The sequence below is a fragment of the Caretta caretta genome, chromosome 1 (assembly GCF_965140235.1).
Source record: "Caretta caretta isolate rCarCar2 chromosome 1, rCarCar1.hap1, whole genome shotgun sequence".
Taxonomy (NCBI): Eukaryota; Metazoa; Chordata; order Testudines; family Cheloniidae; genus Caretta; species Caretta caretta.
The window spans coordinates 321,003,903-321,028,803 of NC_134206.1; the positions used below are offsets into that span (position 1 = coordinate 321,003,903).

A 24,901-nucleotide genomic window follows, 5' to 3' on the forward strand; every position below is an offset into this window, starting at 1 on the left:
CGGCTCCTCCTAGATATTTTATTATGGTTTTGGTTGCACGTTTCCCCTCACCTGTTCATCTATGCACTCCCTATCCATGGCCCCACAAAGTTGTGGGACCTCCTTGTCAACCTCCTCCTAGCCCTGGCCAAAATGGCCATCTACAAAACCAGGGAGAGGAGGTTGGCTGACGGGGTTTCCTGCGACTGTGGGGCCTATTTCCATTTCTCGCTCCGTTCACGCATCCAGGCAGAGTTCCTCTGGGCGGCATCCGCTGGCTCCCTGGATGCCTTTGAGGAGCAGTGGGCGCCGTCCGGGGTTCTCTGCTCAGTGTCCCCATCAGGTTCCCTTCATTTAGCCCTGTGAGCTCCCGTTCCTGTTATCTCATTAGTTGTCCCCCAAACTTATTTGGAATCCTGGACTTGTGGATCCTCCCCTTAGACTGAGGGGAGGTCCTTTAGTAGTGCTGGGACAGAAGCCTGCTCACCTCCTGGATACCAACAGGACTACTCTGCTGTACCCAACTGGCCTGGGTCTATCACAATATACACACAGAGACACACAGAGTATCATAAAATGTAAAGGTAGAAAAAGGGCCAGGGCCTCCCGTGTTTATGAGTTTGGGGAAAATGTACTGCTATCTCAAATTATATTCCCAACTAAGCTCTTAAGAACAATATTACAGAGATAACTGCAATTAAATGTCCTTTGAGTCTTTTGTCATTTTGAAATGAAGTTATCCATTTGTTGATTGAAGTTTCCACTACTTAATGTATTTTTCTGTGTCATAACCTACGATTATTCATCTGTGTAAAGTACAGCTCTCGCTCTCACAATTAACTATGTACTGGACATTGGCTAACTGGTCTAGTGAAGGGTGTCCAAATATAGGCAGAAGGCCAAATCAGGCCCACTGAGTCTTAAAATAAAGACTGAGTCTTAAAAGAAATAGTTTCTCAAAGTTGACCAAGAGTAAATTTATTGCTGGTGTCCTGTGCTTGGGGGTCAAAAAGGTTTGAATTTCTGGAGTAGAATAAATCCTTGGTGGGTGAGAAATAAATGAACACAGATTCAAGTTTATTTTTATCTAGATTATGCACATAGTTCCTTTTATTACATTGAACAAAGTGGAATAAAACAGTAGCAATGTGTACACAAAAGGAGGCGTCAACAGGACTTCAGCAAAACATAGCTCTGCATTTAAGGTCTCAGGCCTACCTATTTCCCTGTGTGCTCCTTCCAAGATTCTGTTCCCATTTGCTCTATTATGTTCTAACCCCACACCAAACATAATAAATGGTCTTTTGAAAGAATGTGTGTTTGAACTGCCACTCAGAATTCAACAACCTCAGAACGAACAGTTGCCAAAGTGTCTGAAGTTTCCTGGCATCCAGAAAAAGGTAGCCTAAGGGCTTTTCTCCACTAGCCAGGGGATCGATGTGTGGCGCTCGATCCACAGGGTTGATTTAGTGGGTCTAGTGATGACGAGCTCAATCGACCGCTGATCACTCTCCTGTCGACTCCAGTACTCCACTGGAACGAGAAGCATAAGATAACTTGATGGGACAGTTTCTCCCATCGACCCTGTGCGATTTAGACACCACAATAAATAGATTTAAGATACGTTGACTCCAGCTACATAATTAACGGAGCTGGAGTTGCGTAACTTAGGTCGACCTAGCTCCATAGTGTAGACTTGCCCTAAGTCTCACTGACTTTCAGTGAGATTTAAGCTACTAAAGGCAACATCCACAAAGGGGTCTTAGGCTCAGTACTGCAGCACCTTCCTTTTGGTCCAGTGAAATCCCTCAGCTTCATATTTGGAGTCTAGGGTCCCTATACAGTCCATGGGGAGAGTTAGGTACCCAGGCTCCCTATATAATCCTAAGGAAAGTTAGACATGTGAGAATGGGATTCACAGAAGCCAGCAAGCTGAGTGGGGACCCACCTAAGCTAGCGAGAGTGAATGAGAGAACAACTCTATAGCCCAGTGGTTAAAGTGCTCTGCTAGGTTGTGGGAGAGGCAGATTCAAATCTCAGCTCCAAAAAATATTTAAGTATGTCATACAAAGTAGGAAAGCTTCCAAAGGAAAAATTGAGAAAACCCCAACCCAGACTACCCCACAGCCCAATAGTTAGGGCACTAAGATGGTAGACCTGGGTTCAAGTCCTTGCTTTAGGGATTTGAACCTGGGTCTCCATAGTCTGGGTGAATGCTCCAACCACCTGGCTCTAAGAAATAAGGGAACCATCACAACCATTATATTGTGTGGGTCCTGATCTGGTAGATGTGGTTTTGGGTGTTCTCAAAGCACATTTACTGGGTTGGACCTCACAGGCAAGACAGGCAGGGGAACGCCTCCTTTGTGAACTCCCACTGGGGCTTAGGCATGAGTCAGGTGCGAAGCAGCTCAGTGGTGTCAGGACTCAGACAGCTTTGCACATGTCCACCAGCAGAAACTCAGGGGACTTCACTGGCAGAAACGAAGGTGCCTGAGGATTTTAGGCTCCTACCAGGTTAGGCAGCAGCTGGACATGGGTTCTGATCATCTAAATTGTGGACACAGGCACCTAAGGTGGCAGTTAGGTGTCTATGTCACTTTTGAAAATGGAACTGAAGCACTTGAGGCACATAGGGCCTTTTGAAAATTGTTCCCATAATGGAGTAATTACTGTGTAAATATTACTCAGGTGCATTACAGGGCAGGTCTGCTCTGAAAGTGATGGTAAGGATGAAATCACCCGTGTTTTGTCTCAAAGAGCTCCATATAAAAGGCTGCTTTTTCCAGAGCTGGAAGTTGGACAATCATCCTTTTATTTGTGACCTGACCTAATCTGATATGGAATTAGCAAGACACAATAAACACAGAACCCTACAATGCCATTTTTACAGAAGCTTTTCATACCAAACCACACTAAGCACTGAGGGCTGAGTGTACTCCTTAGGCTAGATTGAGCCCTGGTTTTACATGGCCCAGAATAAGGCCTCCTTCTCTGGTGTGGCACTGGAAGCCTCCATCACATCACAGCTCCACTGAGAAACCAGGGGAACAAAGCAGACAGGTGATGTGGGAGAAAGAGGATGGAACCTATCAAAAACATCTCCAATAAGTACTGTAAATACTCATAAGAGGTCATTCATTCACTGATTAACAGCCAGTACAATTCCATGTTATTGCTGAGCTAGATTCATGATATTTGGTACATTCATGTAATATGAGTAATTAAATAAAGAAATATGAGTTTTCCATTAGAGGTCACCAAAAAGGCATCAGTCATTCTCATCAGATTACAGCACCCAAAATGCCCTTGCATGCTTATTTGGGGTAACAACGTGTAAAAGTTACATTAATTGTTTCCTCTGAGCTGGTTGTATTGGGAATTAAGCCTTTGGTTTGGAGAAAAGAAGATCATCTGAAGTCATTGGGGTAGAAATTTTCAAAATTGACTGCTGATTTTGGGTAGCTCAACGTGAGACTCTGGAACTGGAGCCGAGGAACTGGCCCATTATGTGTCTAAGATAGTAAGGTAGCCTTTCTACCAGTTTTACAGAATTTTACGGTTCTATGAAATTACTTCATTCCATTTTTACCATACATATAACAACAAACAGTGTCAACAGAAGGGCACGTTTATGAACAAAAGGTCAATGTTAAAAGCTGCATTTTAGTGATCACAAGCACTTCTTTTCATTTAAAATAATGAAATTAAGTAACATCGCATTTAAAAACTGGAGCTCTCTGAAGGCAAGCAAGTTCACTGCAGGTGCCAATGCTGATAGTCGGTTCTGCTGAAACTGTTATAATTTCATGTGCTATCTGTCAGAAAATATAGCGCAGATTATCCTCTAGGAAAATATAGTATCTCTATTAATTGCAGGTTAAAATACTTCACATAACTTCTTCAGATTTAAGATAAAAAAACTTTTATTTTGTTTTTGTAATTTTTCGTCCAAGTAGTGGCCTCACGTAAATTTTAATAGGTGTGTTTACAAGCTCCTGAAATGTAAGGTTTAAAAAAAAAGACTGGAACAATGTTAGCCAACTGCTACCAGAAATTTCCTGGGGTTACAAGAAATTCTTGCCTTATTCCAGGAGCTCAGGTTCAGTTTCATAGAAACAAAGAAAGATTATTAAAAAATCAAAAACCATATTTGAAGCATGTATGTAAGTAACTTGATGAAAGAATTAATGAATTCTGCCAATACAGAGTATCTTGTAGGTTGATAACCTGGGCTTTATTTTTTGAAAAATATACTATATAATATTTTCAGGGGTTCTGCCCTCTTACTTTGTGTTTTTTTAACTTACCCGCTTGAAGTGTTTATTGCATATATTGAACTCAAAAAATGACTGATACCAAGAGTGATATTTCACAAGTACAATAATTAATTCCACAATATAGTCCAACTGAATAATCAGATATGACACATGCTTTAAGTTTCAGTGGAACATACAGGACAGCAGAAGGTAAAAGGCACAGTAGGTTACCTCCATACCCTGAGGACTGCAGCGGGTAAGAGAGAGAGATCAGTGGTTTGAGCATTGGCCTGCTAAACCCAGGGTTACGAGTTCAATCCTTGAGGGGGCCATTTAGGGATCTGGGGCAAAAATTGGGGATTGGTCCTGCTTTGAGCAGGGGGTTGGACTAGATGACCTCCTGAGGTCCCTTCCAACCCTGATATTCTATGAATGCACCCATGACCCACTAATGCACATCCTTGAGCAGTTTTATTGCTGGTATAATATAGATTTTTTTCTGATTTAAGAACACTATATTTTTGTGGGCTTTAGTGAATATTCCCTGCATTTATGAAAAATAATTAAGTTATGAATACATGAGAAAGAATTGGTAAGAAAGGAGCTAGTAACCCTTTTTACAGAAATTTTGTTCTGACTTTTAAACTAATTTAATTTTGAAATCACCACCGACTAACATTTATTTTCCTTTTTCTGCGTAGGACTGGACCATTTACTTGGCACGTGTGGCTTTCAACATGGTTTTCACAGTAGTGCTGCTTCAAAATGGCTATATTGAGTCCAGGTTGTATGTGCCCTGGAATAAGGCCTTCTCACATGTATGTGGCCCTGAAAGAGTTTCTCATATCGCAGCTCCAGGTATGGGGAGCAGCTCTGCATACAGTATCACTCCCACAAAAAATAAATGGGGAGAGATGGAGCCATAGTTCTGCTTGCTCCTCTCTCCCTGCATTAACCAAGAAGTCAGTTCACTGTGCACAAGGAGGCAAGTGTGCTTTGCCCTGTAAAAAGCTGTAAAAAGCACATTACTCCCTCCGCCTATTGCACCAGAGGGGCATTGGAGTGTTGTTTGTGGCACAATGCCTCCTAGGGCTCCTGCTGGAGTTGTGCAGCTAACATTGAGGGCTACGTCTCATCTAGGGCACATTCCAGCCCCAGATTACCACTTTTTATTGAAAGCTAATTTGGGAGTCCAACCAGCCTGGCAATCTAGTGACAGAGAATGTAAGGCTTTCACACACTAGGCTGGCAGTGGATGGGAGGGCTGTGCAGAAATGTCCAACTCAGCCTCATTCTTTAATCCTGGTGAAATCAATAGGAACTAAGTACCTGCTTAAAGTTATGCATATGCTAAAGTACTGTCCTGAATGGGGATGGTGAATGGGAAGATCAGGTGATATCTTGAATCAGGGCCTTAGGGAGAAAAGGGCAACTGATGATACTCTACAGTCCACCTCTGAGGACACAAAGAGTTGCCAACTCAGGGAGGAGCAGTGCAAGACTCCAGCCAATGCTTGTATATTCTTCCTTGGGCTGAGGTCTTTAAAGTGGCAAGAAGAGAAAGATCAGATCTTAAAAACACTCTTCCACTCTTCCCTAATGCAGGAGATGTCAGATGACTCAGATCTTTCAGTTTTGTTTCCTTTTGGAAAAAGTGGAATTTCAAACAATTCAGACATGGGCAAGGAGCTATCAAGTGTAGCAGCATGACCACCAATTTCACTGTGGCTTTCAAAAGTACTTCATCCACAGCACCGCTGTTTTTTAACTTTCTTGCTGTATTAAAAAAAAATCCCAAATCTGGTGGCATTTCATTTTCCTCATGTATCTTATTTAATTAAAGAAGAAAGTTAAAAGCATCCGAGCTGCAGGTTTCAATTTTTGGTGAGAGCTGTGGTTATGCTGATGGCAGAGACGATAGGGAAGACCCAGAAATTATTAATTAATTATTGTTATTTTTAAAACCAACTAGACAGAGTCCAGTGGTTTAGTGGTAAATGCTCTGCGCTGCCATGTGGGAGGCAGATTCATTTTCTGCTCTAAACCTCTCATTCACAAGTAAGGCTGGACTTGGCAGGATTTCCCAGGGGTAAGGAGATGTTTGGCATTGGCCAGTACAAACCCTTGAAGCCAATTAAGGAGCATGCTGATTGGTTCTCAAGGGAACCCCTGGTCCTCCTCAGACAGATGGATGGTGATTGCCACATGCTGTCTCAAAGGGAAGTGGAATAAATCAGGGGGGAAACAATGGCAGATTTTTTAGTGTTTCATAAAAGATATAAAGGTCTTTCAGTGAGGGGATAAAACCCCCACTAGAAACTTTAGGATACATCCTGTAGCCTGTTGAATATTAGTTGTATTTTAAAACTGCATCATTAACGATTATTACAAGTAATAGTAACATTGTTTAATGCTGATTATTAGGTAATAATGCAGGCTAATGCAGGGAAAATGACATAACTCCCTTCTCCTAATCACAACAGCCACAATAGCTTAATATGAATCTATACTCTGCCTAAACCAGCCCTATTTCTGCTATGACTGCAGTGCCCAACTGTTCATATCTTTGGGCTAATAGGAAAACCATCCCAGATGATCGCAATGATTGTGACAGCACAAAGGGAGAGGAGCAATATTTCTGATAGCTGGGACCCAAACCACATAGTTTACAAAACAATACTATACCAGCAGAAGCAAATGAGAAGCCAGGAAAATATCCGGAGAACACTGGTTCACAATACAGTGACAATTGCAATTTTACACTTGCTGTAGCTTCTAAGGCCCTGATCCTGCAATGCGTAGTGTGTGGGTAGATTGCTGTGCCTATGTAGGGCCGCCACTGACTTCAAAGGGGCTCTGTGCCGCAGAACAGTCCACCTACATGCTACACATTGTAGGATTGGGGCCTAAGTGATCTTCAGTAATTTCCACTGACATGCAATTTGGAGTTCACAAAAGAATAGTCTGGACTCTGCAGTGGGCTGGGCTGATGTCTGCTTCAGGAAAATACAGCTATAGCTGTCAACCAAGCATACCAGATAAAGGTGCTTCTGGGCAGGAAGCTAACTGAAAATTCAGGAGGGGGGGAGGGGATTGAGAAGTGTCCCTCCCCTCAAATTGTGAAACTCATTGATAAAAGACAAGTAGAGACTAAAATTGCCACATCTTCTAGGTATGCAGTGTTGTTGTAGCAGTGTCGGTCCCAGGATAGTAGAGAGACAAGTTGGGTGAGGTAATATCTTTTATTAAACCAACTTCCCTTGGTAAGAAGGTAAGCTTTCAAGTTACAGAGAATTCTTCATGCCTGGGAAAGGTACTCCAAGTGTCACAGCTAAATATAAGATCAAACAGATTAGTAAGCACATATTCTAAATGGCCACTTCACCTTGAATGGTCCCTTAGAATATGTGCTAACTACTTATGCTAAACTATCTGTTTGATCTTGTATTTAGCTGTGACACTCTGAGTACCTTTACCAGACCTGAGGAAGAGATGTATGTATCCTGAAAGCTTGTCTCTCTCACCAATAGAAGCTGGTCCAAAAGATATTACCTCCCACCCCAGATACACGTTTTGCCTGGATTGAGCTTCAATCTCATATTTTCCCTTATCTCAGACAAGCATTATTGCCACTGGCACTAATTCTCACTCTTGCTCAGCAGAGAGGGTAAGGACAGAATAGATACAAAGACTTAATGACCCTCTTGCTCCTAGCAACAGTGTCACCAGAACTTTGAAGCACTTTGGAGGGACAATATTGGGGAAGTCTGCAGTGCAGCTGCCTATGATGTACTTATTCTGTAGCTAAACAGAGGATTTCAGGCTCCAAGGCAGTCTGACACCTTTCACAAATAAGTAAGTCACTTTAAAAAAAAATTCCGTAATACAATTGAACTGTATATTACTTATACAAGTTTAAGTTTGGAATGAAAGCCCTTAATTGGACTCCTTGCATCTCATGTTCATAAAATGTTTGAAAATGATCAAAAATTGAAAATGAGTATCTTTGTAGATCTAAATGTCATTAGCATACAATCAATTAATCACTTTACATCAGTTGACTCCATCTCTCTCACTCCCTTCAGTTGTATGCTTTGTTGCACAAGTGGAACAGTGAGATAAATCAACCACTCATTTATTTGCTTTATTGCATAAATCACACTGCAACAAAATGAAATAAATCAAATAAAGAAGTTCAAGATGGGTTTCGGTGAATTCCTGAGATGCTTGGAAATTAATCATGCAAATTAATATTATACCTCCTCAAGGGAATACATTTAATAGATTTTTCAATATTTGCTGTTCCTAACCTTTTTCCTCCTTTAATATATTCCCAAATGTTGCCACCATTTTTAGAACAAAAGATGATTAAATCAGTAATCTGCCTCGGTGTTGTCTGTTGCAAAAACAAACACACACACACACACACACACATGCAAAAGTCTCTTGGAAGAATGTTAAACTTGTGACAAAATTGCTAAACAATTCAAAATTAAGGCTTGACTCTTCAGACACAATTCATACCCAACCCCCTAAACTTTGAATAAAACAAAAGAGATATAATTGCACCAGGATCAGTAAAATTGGGTAGCCACTACCTAGAGTAAAATGTAATATGGCCCTTGGATAAGGCTGCAGAGACATAAAATTGGGGTAGCTAACTGGTCCTCTTCTTCTAATTGAACACTATGTATAATAAGGTATTTAAAATCCATTAAAAGTCTACTTAATACTTTTGAAAGTTGCCTGATTGATAGTATAACCCATGCCTACTTGGTGTGGCACTCTGTCCCCCTCTAGTGTCACCTAGCCCAGCAAGAGATTGATGAGTCTTCTACAGCCTTGGCTAAGAGCCATGTGGCATTTAGCTCTAGAGGTCCCAGGTTCGAGCCCAATGACAACCACGGTCTGTTGGTGTTACAACAGCACTGGAAATTATAGGCAAATTTCCCTCTCAAATACGCAGGTGACATCAACTTTTCTGACACAGGTATAATTTAGGACAGGATTTAGCTCTGACTCATAACATGGTCAAATGAGCAGTGTGAGTACAAACTTCCCCACATTGCTTTCCTAATGTGACTCTTCTGGAGGAACCAGAGCAACAAGTTCAGTCTCCCTATCTACTCACTCCCTGACCCCTCTGTAGAGACTGCTAAAAACATCTGTCATTTGTGTAAATGATAACAATCATTTTGTGATGTGGACATTACTCTCCAGCAAACGGAAGTCAGATCACAACCATTGTCACAGAAGCCACCAAAATGCGGTTGAACAATAACAGCAATACAGACAGTTCTGAGCTGTTTTAAACTATTGACCTAAAGGTAAAAGGCTCAGTACACTTCCACTGAACATCCAGTATTTAGTGATCTATCAAACCTAAATAGTTTCATGCACAAATATATAGGAAACTCTGATACCAGTGACTGCCCAGATTATTACGAAGTCAGTTCCCTGATTCAGTAGTATATCATGATAGCAGCTTGTTTTAATACTATTACCAATGCAATGACAACTGTCAAATTTTAGTGATTCCTACCACTAAGCCTTTTAAAGAATGTGGAAGAAAACAGGGTATATTTTTGTCTCCTCATGAACAGCTGACTGGCGTTTCCAGGTTGGAACCCATGGTTTTCAGATAATCAAACTCATCATGAGCCTGATTCACCATAAAGTGGTTTATGTGAGTTTAAATGAGGTGTCTTTTTCTTGCCTGGCAGAAAGCCAGCAAATTTTATTTCTGATTTCGAGAACACACTCAGGGCCACTTGTGTATAGTGATATGGACAGAATGAAATCTGCAGCACATTTATGAGACAAACTGGTAGCAGCATGGGGGAAACACTGCTCTTTGTTACACAGGCCAAATGTTAACAGTGGTGCACAAATAATATGATTTGTGTGACATAATATGTACCCTGTAAGGTGCCCTATCCGGATGTGCTTGGAATTTCATGTACAGATACAAATATGGAATGCTCCATCATACTGGACTGAACAGGCTCTCCAGTATTATCTTCTTACTATATGTTCCATTCTATGCATCCGACGAAGTGGGCTGTAGCCCACGAAAGCTTATGCTCTAATAAATTTGTCAGACTGTAAGGTACCACAAGTACTCCTGTTCTTTTAACCAGCTTGATGTCACACATAAGCATATATACTAAATAGAATGATATTGTGATCATGGTTCTGTAGGTCCAAGAGATATCAGTTTGCCATCTCTTCTTTAGGAAAAGGAAAGAGTGTGTCAAAAAGATCAGGATGTTTGGGTTAAATAGTAAAGCCAGCATAAGTCTGAACCGCTTCCATCAAATACACCAGATATGAAATGGAGAAATAAAAGGGAAAGATCAGCTAACAAAGTGCTAGCAAAAATGAGTGCTCAAAATACCTGCTTACATTGGCCTAATAATTGTGGGCTTAGTCCCACAGTCTTTACACAAGAAAACTTTCCGCTGCTTTGAACAGAAATTAAACAAATAGGCTGCAGGATTGGGACTTAGAGCACTTCTCTATAACCAAAGGTATCACATTTGAGAATTGGCTTTTCTTTAAACCATAAACTTAATCAGAAGTTTAAAAGATTTAAAATCTTTATCAAGATAAAAATACAAAGTCTTTATCACTGGTCAACCCCTCTGGTAAGAATGATAAGAGATACCGTCTTCCTTAGGTTTTCTAAGTTTTTGGAGCTAATGAGCCACTTCCAGACAAAGAACACACCATCCCTGGAGAGCTCTAAACCTAATGATATACAGCTGAAATTTTGTAACTATAATCATACCAGAAGCAGTTCATTATTGTCTCATTGCTACCTTGGGCTCTTTCTGGCTCTTTTTTTTTTATCCACCTGGTCCTACTTGTCATACATTTTGACTGTAAGCTCTCCAGAACACGGGTCATCTTGTTACGTTTATGGGAAGTGGCTAGAATAATAGGCCCCTAATGTTGGGATACATGGTCCATACTTTAGGCTGAACTCCATAAGGCCTATGGTGTCCATGATTAACTAGAGAAAATCCAGATTTCCACCTGGAATGCACTAACCCTAAATGAGATCAGGCACTAGGTTTTATTAGACTGAGAGTTGCAAAGATACAACTTTGCACTTGCTGGGATAACTGAGGTGACCCTCGTGAAAAATGTTCAACCTTCGGTGGAAGATGCAAGTTTACTGCATTCTGGAGGAACCAGCCATGTAAACAGGGTGGAACTTGTCCTCCATTCACCCTTTAATAAATCACTCACAATGTGGCACCCTGTTTCTGATCAACTGCTATATGCCAGGCTGATTAATTGTCATGGGCAGCTGTCCATCATTGTAGCCTATGCTCCCACTGAGGAGCTATAGATGCTAATAAAGATCAATTCTAGCAGCAGTGACACAATCTGTTCTGCCGCATGACAAATTTTATTATACTTGGACATATGAATGTCACACCAAGGTGTCCCAGAAATGGCTTTGAGACTATTCTCAGGCCATTTTGCTCTCCTTTTGCACTTCTCATAATATTATCATCCTGGCAGTCGGTTCAGGCACTTAAATATCCATCAGGAAACCTGGATATCCAGTGATGGCCAGCCAAGCAAGGAGCTGGATCATATATTGGTCTGGAATTGTAGTTTAGTAAGGTCACATTGGGCCTACAGAGGTGCAGAATCCCCGGCAAATATTGATCATTTCTCTTTGTTACTAAAATGGCAATTACCCCCTGATTTCAACACAAGAGTGTGCTTGTTATGACACATAAGGCCAGACAGTGCCATGATACTGTTGAACATAAACTTTTATAAATATGTTTTGGGCGAGAGCAAAAGTGAATCGTGAAGTTTATTTTTAGAACTTGACAAAAGAGGCAGAAGAGGAAATAAGATCTAATAAATTATGACCCTCATTCAAAGCTGTTCAGTCACTTTGATTCAAAACTGGACTTCATGAGGAGTTTATGTCCATAAATATGGCCGATGGTAAAACATGCTTAATGCAAAAAGTCCTGTAAAGGTAGAAAGAATATTATGAGACAATATTTAACCATCCTGAAGCAACTCCATGCCCAGATTTGAATGTGTTAGAGGTAGATGCAATTCCTGACCCCAAAACCTGTGTAGATGTACCTACTTTGGAAGAGGTTCACTCTGATATAAAGAAACTGTGATGCAGGCATGCTGCTGGATCTAATGGCATAGCACCCAAACTTCTCAGACGTACCATAGAGCCCATAAGTGCAGTATTACACCAATTTTTTCTCTGAGCTTGGACTACTGGGAAGATAAAAGTGGAGTAGAAGCAAGGGATCAACATCCTGCTTTATAAGGGGAAGGCCCATAGACTGAGTGCAGAAGCTGCAGGCCAATAACTCTGCTTTCTGTTCCCCAAAAAGTTTCTACGCACATCCTACTCACTGGGCCCTGGCCTCTCCTTGTGAAACGCCATCATCCAGAGGAACTGGGTTTCACTACTGGGCAATCTACAATGGACACTAAACTTGCTCTTCATCTTTTATCTGATGCAAATTCAACCATCTTTTGACAGTGGCATATGTAGACCTAAAGGCAGCCTTCAATTCTGTTGACAGAGCTGTCCTGGGGAAGGCTCTATGAAGCATTGGCATTCCCAACATCCTCTTGAGGTTAATTCAATACCTACATAATGACTCCAGAGCACAGGTAGGATGGGAGACCCATAGATCTTACAGGTTTTACACTAAATCTGGGTGAAGCAGGGATGTGCCTTGGCCCCTGCCTTGTTCTGCTGTGCAATGGATTGGATCCATGAACATATCTCTGCAAATACCAGGATAACTGTCAGTTTAACTCCTTTTACCAACCTGGATTATGGGGATGATGATGTCCTCTTAAGCCAGGACCCAAATGACCTAGACACAAAAGACACACTAGAGATCTTCAGCATGTGGCAGCTGCTCTTGGGCAAAGACAAAAATCCAGAGTGTTGGTGCAAATGTTGTGATACAAGGCATCTGTGCTGCTGGACAAAGTGTGGAAGTGGTGGATGATTTCAGCTATCTGGGCAGCAAAACTGTCATCAAATGGATGTAGCCAGCCCGACACCCTAAGGAGAATCAATTTAGCAACCTCAGCCACGAAGAATATGCACAGAATCTGGAGCCTAAAGAAGGTGAAATTAAATACAAAAGTATGGATTTATCAAACCTGTGTACTCCCAATCCTTTTATATAGATCTGAAACATGGACATTGCCTAAACAAGACATCAGAAGACTGGAGGCATTTCATATGCATTGCCAGCAGTGACTATTATGCATAAGATGGTTTGATTTTATCAGCAATAGGCGAGTATTATGGAAAACTGACCTCTGAGATAAAGTCCCAGCATATCGGACTTGAGGTGAGGAGGGGACATTGCCGGGCCATGGACTAGCAGTGACCATGTGATCATCCGCAATTAACCTGGCTGCACCAGATCAGTAATAACCCTGCAGAACTCTCAGACGCCTGGAATAAAGCCATACAATGTGGCCGGGGCATTCAGCGCTACTGTCTCAGCATATTGTTGTTGTCGTTGCTCTTGGGCTACAGTCCCTAGATGCCATCACAACACAAATAAATAAATAAAAATCCTAGTAGCACCCACTGGGAGTGCTGTGAGGGGAATCCAAGCCTCTGCTGTTCTGGATCCCCTCAGTGTTTCAAGCTTCTGGAGCCTGACAAGAATCCCAGCCACTGCCCCAATCTCAGCATTCCTAGACACACTCTCAGGGCACAGATCTATCTATCTAGCACCCCCCTCCAAGTTTTGGGACCCACTGACCAGCTCCCTAGTCCATCTTGGTCCAGCACTGACCTGGCAGATTCACTGGCACTTAAACACATCCCGCTCCCAGAACTCCATCCTAAACACGTGAAGCTTCTGGTTATAGCTTAACAATCTCAGGGGCACACAGCAATTGTGAAGCAATTAATATATAGCGACATACTTGGCTCAGAATCTAGTGCATTTATGCTCTTTTATACTTAATAACGTAAGCCGCAGGAGAGTTCAGATCATACAAAATGATAAACACCAAATGCATGTCTCTGTTTCCTCACCACTGTGAGGTATTCTTTGGGATGGGTTCCGATTCCCTACGGTAGTCCAGAGTCCTTGCAGTATATGGACTCAGAAAAGCAGGCAGGGTCTTCCTGTCCCCTGAAGCTACTACATGCTGGGTGACTTCTTCCTCATGGAGTCTCTTACCCAGTTTTCTGTGACTTTTCTCTCTCTTGCCCCACACTTTCTTTTCCTGTCTGGCCCCTGTTCCTATGTGTTTCTTTTTTTTTGTAAGCCCCTCCTAGTCACCTGGCCTTTTTTTGTTCTCCTTCTGGTAACTTTCTACTGCTCCAACCTTACCCCTCGCTTCAGAGGAATCAGCAAAACTTATTTTTTCCCCCTTAAGGGTGTAACTTCTTTTAAAAATATTTTTATGAGATTTAAGTACCATCATTAACCTTCAGTACTTCCTTTTGTATTTGTCTGAGGTGTACATGCTATTGGCCTAGTCGGCAATAGTGGACTCATGTACATATAGGCATTAACAATACAGCATTTTCATAATATAACTTCACAATGTCAATCAGAATTTGTAAATTGTACAGATATAGCCCAATTCAACCCAATAGGTAACATCTAATTATGAAGTTTCAAAAAGGAAAATTTAATTTTAAAAGAGGTACAACATACTCCCACATTTCTGGTTGATGGGATGGGGCTTGATTTGCTGATGAATGATGTCCCAGATAAGGTTGAATTGGGGGGAACAGAGTCTCAAGTCCTTTTCATTCCAAAAGCCATATAATGCTGCCACTGAAAGCAACTTGATTCACAGAGATACGAGGATGAAAATAGGAAGAGACATTTAAAGGCTTTTATAGCTCTAGTTTGGCAGCCCTCTTTCAGAAACAAAGTCTATTGACAGGTTTCAGAGTAGGAGTCGTGTTAGTCTGGTTAGACAAAGTTGGATGTATGGTCTTATCAGAAGACAGGCCTTTCAGTTCTTCTTGTAGTAGCTCAACCAGTGCTGCAGAGTCAATACCATCTTGGATGAAACAATTAGTAAGTCACATGTGGATCATTAGCAAAACAGACCCTCAGATGGGTCTGAAGTTCTCTCAAATTCTGATTTATGAGTTCCTGATGGCTCTTGAGTTACTCCTCTGTTCCCTTGAAGAAATCTGAAGCAAGAGGAAATGACTCCAAATTTCCTCTACACTCAGGAATTTCCAGGTTTTCTGATGGATGTTTCTACCCTGCTGTTCATAAATTCCAAGGCCAAGATCTTCCAGTTCTTCTAGCATTTGCAGTGCTTGCCAAGCCACCTGACAGCAGCTTCATCAACAGAATGAAGGGCCCTAGGGCCATTATGAACTCTGGTTAGTTGACACTCATCGACAACATGTTCCACTGACTGACGGAGATCACACTGAGAAAGTGGGTCATTGCGCAGACCCCATGTGTAGAGGTTGGCTGGGCACATATTCCTTGACCAGTTCTTAACCTATTCAGCAGAGCCCAAAGGTGAGGTGGCAAGTCAAATCCCGGAGGTCAAATGGTTGGATCAGTGACAAGGAAACCATTCTAAATGTCTAGTTGACAACTCATCATGCCATAGGGTTGCTGCTGACAGATTGGACGCTTCAACATAAGTCACACTCTGGGGTGACTGAAGATGTCTGTGTACCGTGGGAGACCTGAATTGGCATGTCGTTTTTTCACCTGTCTGTAAATTCTCTACAACAAATGTGTGGAGGAGCTATGTTGCTAAGAACTGGTGGTCATGGAATAAGTGTGTGGTGCTAGGTGTCTGTGATGATGCAGATGGTCGTTCAATCTGATGTTGAGCAATTTAGTGTGAGGCGAACGACACCATACAGATATTCTGCTGAGGAATAGCGCAATGCCAGAGCCGATGTGTGACGTGTCTGTGCACCTGCGCCCCATATCGAACCAGCTAATATGCTGATTACTTATTCCTGGTCCTGAGTTTGGTAGCCATGTGCTTTAGATGGTCACAGTAAGTCAAAGAGCAGTCCAGTGTGGCACGATGGTTTTGCTTCACGTTTCAGTTGTTTGCCATTGAGGAAGATGTCTAACTCCCACTTAGCACTTGCATTGTGGAGGTGAAAGATGTTCAAAAACATCTTGGTCACACTTGGTTTGAGGCGCCAACTGCTACAGTAGTCTGCCATCTTGGCCAGGTCAGCGTGCAAGATATGGAAAAAAAACAACCGTCATCTTCTAGTCAGACCTCATGTATAACACAGGCCATAAAACTTCCCCAAAATAGCTCCTAGAGCATATATTTTAGAAAAACAGCCAATCTTGATTTAACATTTGTCAATGATGGTGGTAAATTTGTCCATATTTAATTATTCTCACCATTAAAAATATATGCCTTATTTCCAGTCTGAATTTGTCCCTCATCAATGTCCAGCCATTGTATTGTATTATACGTTTTCTGCTAGATTGAAGAACTGATTGTTAAGTCTTTCTTCCACATTTATACGTATAGACTGTAATTAAGTCACCATTTAACCTTCTCTTTGTTAATCTAAATGATTGAGCTATTTGAGTCTATCACTACAAAGCATGTTTTCTAATCCTTTAATCATTCTTGTGGCTCTTCTCTCACCCCTCTCCATTTTATCAACAACTTTTTTGAATTGTGAGTGCCAGCAATGGACACAATATTCCAGCAGTAGTCACACCAGTACCAAATACAGATGTAAAACAACCTCTCTTCTTCAATACGAGATTCTCCTGTTTATGCATTCCAGGATCATTGTAGCTCTTTTGGCTGCAGCATCACACTGGGAGGTCATATTCAGCTTATTATCTACCACGACCCCCAAATCTTTTTCAGAGGCACGAACAGAACATATATATTCCACTTGGGACAAAAGAATTCAGCTTGGTCAGGCACCCAAAGTTGTCAGAAAGTCAGGCTAAGCATGCCACCCAAGACTGATTGCATTAGCAAGGGGAGACTGCTGATTATTGAAGAAAATTCAAAGAGTCTAGTTATCACTTTACCAGTCACTGTGAAAGAGGAATTACTGTTGAAGAGAACTTGTGTCACCACAAAGCAATGCAAATGGTTGTGAATACAGCCTTCAGTGAAGTTTTCTACTAAAGAGCCAAATATTAGCATTATTATTAGTTTATTTGCATTATGAAGGACTTGGTTCAGGTCTCCCTGGATTTTCTTAGCAGCAAGAGATTGGGAGTGTTAAACATAAATGCCATAAGGCACTAAGTATGATGGTTTGAATATATGTAACCAAGCCATTGTTCTCATCTCTCATCACATTGGTATTGTCTATGCGAATCACAATACAACACATCGATGCAGTGTGATAATCTTTGACTGCTTCTTGCTGCATCTTAAGTAACCATCGTCCTATTGTGCATTCTGGCACAGCCTTACTGAACAACAAGTCTTCTTCAACAGAGGCAGCGGAAACACACCTTCACAACACACCCAGTTGATTCATTGAGTTGAATTGCTAATTAGTCAGGTTTTCTAAATTTTGGAGGCAATTACTCTCAGCCATTCTCAGCTATATTCTACCAATATGACACAAAACAGTGTTATCTGACAATGACATTGATTTCAGTTGGAGAGTTGCCTCAGACATTATAACTTTTGAAAGCCTCTCTAGCGCAGGGAAGGATATGAATTTCTGCAGTGGTACACACCTTCCACTTGTGTGATTTGTAAAGACTTCAACAAAATACCTTAAAGGCGGTCATGTGGATGCTACAGTTTCAGTTTGATCATTCAAATCTTGTTGATCTATCAAGGCTTCAAAATCCTGGAGTTTTCCTTTCCATGCCAGATGTCTAGCTTCAGAGCGTGGCAACTTTGAAGTCTCTGTGCTTTCAGCAGCCAGAAGTTCAGAACACACTTCATGTGGTTTTAAATTGACTGACACAAAACCAATCATCATATTTGTTGTCATATTTCTGCAGAGTTATTGTTGTTTTCATTTCTAAATCATCACTGGAACAATTTGTCATCGTCCTCTTCCCAAAACAATCTCTTTCCAAATCACCCCTTGAACAGAACGAGCTGCCAAAAAGACTGAAAGACACATGTAACGTAGATACAGCAGTAAGCACCTTTGGGTGCTGGTGTTTACAGTGGACACTTATGGCATTTTAATTCAATGATATGTTTAACATGGTACATGGGTACTTGTAGTTTGCTATACCTAATAAATATTTTAATGTGCTTTGTATTACTTTTTGTTAAGGCATTCCCAAGCATATTCACAGAAGAAGATTTAATATTGTTTTATTAGCAGGGAGTCTAAAACACACTACATGCTAATTCTTCTCTACACACTAATTCCGTGCATTATTTCATTCATTAAACTATTATTTTGCTGAATTTCACTAAATCAAAAAGCAGGCATTCTCAATTTACAATAATATAGTAGCCTTAAAGGATCACACTGTTGCATTCCTCCTCCACATCATACATTCTACATTTAACCCCTATTTGGGGATCTCAGGTTACAATATGGCAATGTCAAAAGCATACAATTATAGAGTTTATGTTATGTATCCAGTTTTTATCATTTCAAATTTACTTAATATCTGTACATACATTTTACACTTTTTGTGCCACCACTGGCAGACTCGTTGATTGAGGGATACCCTCCCTTAGGCCACATAGATCTGTATCTAATAAATTGTATAATTATATATCACTTTTAAGACAGTTAAGAATACCATCAGAACATAAGAACGGCCATACTGGGTCCGACCAAAAGTCCCTCTAGCCCAGTATCCTGTCTTCCGACAATGGCCAATGCCAGGTGCCCCAGAGGGAATGAACAGAACAGGTAATCATCAAGTGATCCATTCCCTGTTGCCCACTCCCAGCTTCTGGCAAACAGAGTCTAGGGATACCATCCCTGCCCATCCTGGCTAATAGCCATTGAAGGACCTATCTTCCATTAACTTATCTAGTTCTTTTTTGAACCCTGTTATAGTCCCAAGTTTCCCCTATTTGATGTAGAACAACCATCCCCACGCTGTTGGAGGGTCTCAAATGCAAGAACCTAACAGAATAAAGTCATTCAAACAGAAAAAATTTTCAACAAGCAACAAGCTTCTTTTCAACAAGCAAGGGTACTAGTTCTATTTGTTCCAAGCATCAAGGCTGGGTAGTGTCTTGTTTCAAAGATCCCCATTTCTGTCAAGAGAAGCAATTTCCATTTCCTCTGTGAGCTTATTCTGCCTCAGGAGCTGCTGCCTCCTGGGCAGGTGCTGGGCAAATTGTCCATTGCAGTTATCTGTGAAACTTCTTCCAGTGCTTCTTGTAGCTTTTTAAAACATTATTACGGAATAGCCCTATCTGGATCTCTGTACTAATCTTTTGTTATTTTTTATAAATTTAATTATTTTTTTTATTTTAGATGTAATCACAAATGCTACGGGAGGAATAGGAAGATGGGACTCCCCAAGCTGGAATCATTCTTTTCCTTTATAGTGTGATTCCTTCAGCATGTGATGTCATCCCTTCTATGAACAAGGGATGACACTAAACTGGGAGGAGTGGTAGATATGCTGGAGGGTAGGGATACGATACAGAGGGACCTAGACAAATTAGAGGATTGGACCAAAAGAAATCTGATGAGGTTCAACAAGGACAAGTGCAGAGTCCTGTACTTAGGATGGCAGAATCCCATGCACTGCTACAGACTAGGGACTGAGTGGCTAGGCAGCAGTTCTGCAGAAAAGGACCTAGGCGTTACAGTGAATGAGAAGCTGGATATGAGTCAGCAGTGTGCCCTTGTTGCCAAGAAGGCTAAGGGCATTTTGGGCTATATAAGTAGGAGCTTTGCCAGCAGATCGAGGGATGTGATCATTTCCCTCTATTCGGCATTGGTGAGGCCTCATCTGGAATCCTGTGTCCAGTTTGGGGCCCCACACTACAAGAAGGATGTGGAAAAATTGGAAAGAGTCCAGTGGAGGGCAACAAAAATGATTGGGGGCTGGAGAACATGACTTATGAGGAGAAGCTGAGGGAACTGGGATTATTTTAGTCTGCAGAAGAGAAAACTGAGGGGGAATTTGATAGCTGCTTTCAACTACCTGAAAGGGGGTTCCAAAAAGGATGGATCTACACTGTTCTCAGTGGTACCACATGGCAGAACAAGGAGTAATGGTCTCAAGTTGCAGTGGGAGAGGTTTAGGTTGGATATTAGGAAAAACTTTTTTACTAGGAGGGTGGTGAAGCACTGGATTGGGTTACCTAGGGAGGTGGTAGAATCTCCTTCCTTAGAGGTTTTTAAGGTCAGGCTTGACAAAGCCCTGGCTGGGATGATTTAGTTGGAGATCCTGCTTTTGAGCAGGGGGTTGGACTAGATGACCTCCTGAGGTCCCTCCCAACCCTGATATTCTATGATTCTATGATATTCTATTATTCTAAGGGCTACCTCTCTTTTGAACCCCATAGTCTCATACAGGGGTATTCCATAATATGAAAGGAAAACTACTATCTCTTGAATAAATTATGCCACTGTGCTCAGTGGAGGGGGGGTAGTATCTCTAGCTTCACTCTCTACCCACCTACAAAGCTAGAGCTTACAGCTACAACTCAGTAGCATAAAACAGAGCTGGCTCTCCTCTTTCTGCACCTCCCTCTTTCTTGACCATGGAAGCAGAGGAGAGCATGGGCTCCTTTACTTTCATGCTCAAGACCTTTAGTTAGAAAGCTGAGGTGCTGCAGTTTGCTGAGGCCCTTTGGGGATGTGACACTATATTGAAAAAGGACAACTGACAAAGACTCACTTGCACTTTCAGAATTATCCAGCTGTGCTAAGAGTGTTCTGCTCAGAACTGAAACAGACTTATCCATGGTTAAAATGCCACAAACCCTACATCTTTTCTTAGCAAGCCTTAATTTTTGATATTTTATTTTCTTTGACCATTATTTCAGCGAACTGTGTAAGGTGTGGGAAAAACTGTAAAAACTTATAATCATAAATATGCCTGACTCTCATACTACATTGTAGTTATTTTTTTTCTGCTTGTAAGATAGCCTGACACAGTATATGTTAACCATCACCATTCTCTGAAACAAACCTTTACTTTCTAATCGCTTCCATTGCTGATGATAGCCCTCATTCTGCATTGCTCTTTTCCCTTGTGGATTTCAGGATATCTTTCCAACTAGAAGAATACAAGTTGTTTAACACATCCTTATTTGTTAATAGTTCCCCCAAAGTTTGCATAAAATCCTGGCAAATCATACACAGAAAAGGGAGTTAAATGAACTGGAAGTTTCTAACCATACATTTTCTTTACATCAGATTCTGAGTTTCTTTTGGAACTTTGCAGAGCAATCCTCTCCCACACATGCATGGCTGACTGGACTATCATTATTCTGAAGTAGTCTTGTACTCCCAAAGTAGCAAGGAAAAATGAATAATCCCATATAAAAGTGCAAAAAAAGCAGAGTGCCGAACTGGCATCACGAAGCAAGTAAAGTGGAAGAGGCTACTTGCATTGTTGCAAATGTAAACAGCACTGGGTAGTAGCTGTAGTTCAAAATAGTGGCTGTGACTAGCTAGCAAGATTTACGACAAGGGCAGTCAATCCAAGACAGGCTGACAAAGATGACTGGAATTGCAGTTCTTCAAAGGAAAGGTAGGGAATGCCTGTAAATGTGGCAGTTAAGAAAAGAGTGTAGACATTTCTGAAATCTTACGTCATGCTTTGGCAATGATGGTGGCACAAAACAATAGGCAATATTGGAGCTGTCTCTGATTCAGGGCGTGTGATTATTAGATTTCCACAATGGCCATTTATGATTTTCTTGCCAACTTTTGGCTTGCCAATTTGCTGATGCTGGCTGTTGGGGACAGAGGTGTATGTACAGTTGTCATAAATATACACAGGGCAGCTGTACTGAATTGCCTTACCTGTAAGGGGTTAATCCATTAAATTAACCTAGTTGGCACCTGACCAGAAGGACCAATGGGGGAAGAAGATACTTTCAAATCTGTGGGGGGAGGGGAGAGGTTTTGTTTGTGCTCTCTTTGTTTGTTCCTTCTCTGGAAAAACATCTCCTGAAAACTTACCTGAAATGAGAATCTAAGATTACAAAAATTGTAAGTAAGGCAAGGAAATGTGTTAGATTATCTTTTGTTTTAGCTTGTGAATTTTCCCTATGCTAAGAGGTAATTTAATTTCTGTTTTGTAACTAGAAAGCAGAATCAGAGAGAAATCCTCTGTGTTTTAAATCTTTTTATTTACCCTCTAAAGTTACCTTCCATCCTGATTTTGCAGGTGTGATTCTTTTACTTTTTTTAAAAATAACATTCTTCTTTTAAGAACCTGATTGATTTCCAATGTCCTAAAAACCAAGGAGTTTGGTGTATGCTCACATTGTGACCAATTGGTTATTAGATGATTCTCAAGCCTCCCCAGGAAAGGTGGTGAAGGGGCTTGGGGTAATATTTTGGGGAAACAGAGACTCCACGTGACCCTTTTTCCTGATTTTTTGTCTAAATCACTTGGTGGTGGCAGCAATACCGTCCAAGAACAAGGAAAGGATTTGTGCCTTGGGGAAGTTTTAACCTAAGCTGGTAGAAATAAGCTTAAGGGGTCTTTCATGCAGGTCCCCACACCTGTACCCCACGGTTCAGAGTGGGGAGGAAACCCTGACAACACTGCACTGAGATTTTGATCATGCAACTATCTTTTTCTTATTACACTGTTCCATGGCAACCTACTGAGTTTGTGGCCATGCATTGTTGCACACAGTACCCTAATGCTTCTTTGTTTGGCCAACTATCTCTGTGCCCCTGCAGATGAGGCACCTAACAGGTCTATCCATTGGCATGTTCTTTGTTACCTATTGTCAGATGGTGAACTTTAGCAGTGGCCATGGTTGGACATGCAATAACTGAGATGCTGTTTCACTACATCAGCTTGCTGTTTTACTGGTTGTTTTTCATCATGCAGACTGGGTGGACTGCCTTTCTGAGAGCTGCTGTGATACTAGTGATTCTGACCAGTGTCTGGGGAGCAGATTACTGGCCACAACTCATACCCATCCCCTTTGGGGTGTCAGGTGCCACAGTGGAATAAGAACGGAGATGTCCCTAAGCTCCAAAGAGTATAGGGACTGCAATTTGCTGTTGATGGGGCCACACAAGTTCAGAAAAGACTCTAAGTCCTCTCCTACAACTGTGAACCCATTGAAGGTTCCAAGTCATACCTATAACTATTATTTCAATATTATCTAAAAGCAGTGGTTTGCCTATCATTTATGGGTGGGCAGAGCAAGACAGGTATCTGGCAATCAAACATTTCTTTGTGCTCATTTTTTACATGCAGCACTTCTGGGCTCTAATGCAAACTACTCATCTCCACACATTCTTTGTACATTACATGGCTTCATAGGGTTGTATTGTAAGCATTTTGAAGCAGGATTATGTTCCTATTCAGGCTTTGCACTCCAGGTCAGATTGTTTGCTTCTTCTACCATCTGTATCACATGCAATCTCCATGTACAGAACATTTTTTTCCACTTGTCTCCAAGGGTTGAATGTCCTCCTAACCGATAGCTACTCAAGTGATTCTCTCAGAATTTTAAGGTTAAGCTTAAAACATGTCTGTTTTCCAGTTATTTCTCAATTGCTGCTGTACACATGGCTACATTTGATATACGTACTTAGTATTGGTCCTTCATACTTGAAGGACAGATGATAAATCAAGAGCTAGATTGAGGCTATCCTTGCATGGGCTTGCAAGAGGTTGAAGAAAAGGGTTCAAAATGCTCTTTCCCCCTCTCCTTGAGCACCTGATCAAGAAGAAGATGCAATCTTGGTTCACTTGAACTCTGAGTGTGCATGGATTTGAATGTTTAGTATTTACAGCAACACTCAGCACCAAAAAGGAGCTATACCCTGACCTTCTATATTAGTCAGCAGAGCAAGGGTGGCCCTGGGGACTGGAAATTTCGCCCTTTCAAAGAGGGTTGCAGCTGCTGCTCAGGCCTGTGTTATCTCAGTGCTCCCAGATACATTCTAGGTCAGTAATAATGTCTGCTGGTGCTGTTGTCCACAAGCCCCCCAAATACAGATTCTGGCTGTGAAAACCAGAATAGAGCCCCCCCCCCAAATAAATCATCAGATCAATGACAAATTTTGATCAAATTTCCTTAGCCCTGGTTTCCTGTGTGATAATTAATTTTCGAAATGCCTTCTAAAATGAACTCAAGCTGGTTTCTCTCTTATAGCTTCTTATATCATGATACAGTCATGGCATGTTTCCTAACAAATGAAGATAGACTCCCTGTCCCAGAGTGTTCAGTCTAAATCCGAGTGGGTGCAATTACTTTCCTTTCACCTTTTCCCTCAGCAAGAATGAAATTAATAGTACACTTACTGGTAAAAAAAAGTTTTTAAAAGCCCACACCTTTATCTATACTGATTGTGAGATAAGTACAATAAGAGGAAACAACAGACAGGGGGAAAGGAAGAAGTGTAGGGGCTCCCTTCAAGAGTCCATGAGAGATGTGCTTTAATATTACTTATCCCTACCCCTTTCCATTCTCTCCTAGCACTCCTCCTGTGTTCTCATACAATATTAAACTTGTAATGTTGTACAAAGAGAAGGTGA

The 24,901-nt window shown here is 41.3% G+C and overlaps 1 protein-coding gene across 16 annotated transcripts in view; it reads right to left on the reverse strand.

Annotated features, from left to right (window-relative positions):
* The window catches only part of TAFA5 (TAFA chemokine like family member 5), a 783,444-nt gene that overhangs the window by 216,414 nt on the left and 542,129 nt on the right, over positions 1–24,901 (reverse strand). Inside the window, exon 4 of one of the 16 annotated variants that reach the window (XM_048836237.2) lies at positions 1,056–1,512. The exons of 14 other annotated variants lie outside the window; for them this stretch is intronic. In XM_048836237.2, coding sequence (XP_048692194.1) covers positions 1,402–1,512 — 111 coding nt within the window. In that variant the 3' untranslated portion in view covers positions 1,056–1,401. Of the gene's footprint in view, positions 1–1,055; positions 1,513–13,272; positions 13,315–24,901 lie in introns of those variants that run through there. One more of the 16 variants, XM_075124481.1, reaches the window with a different exon arrangement.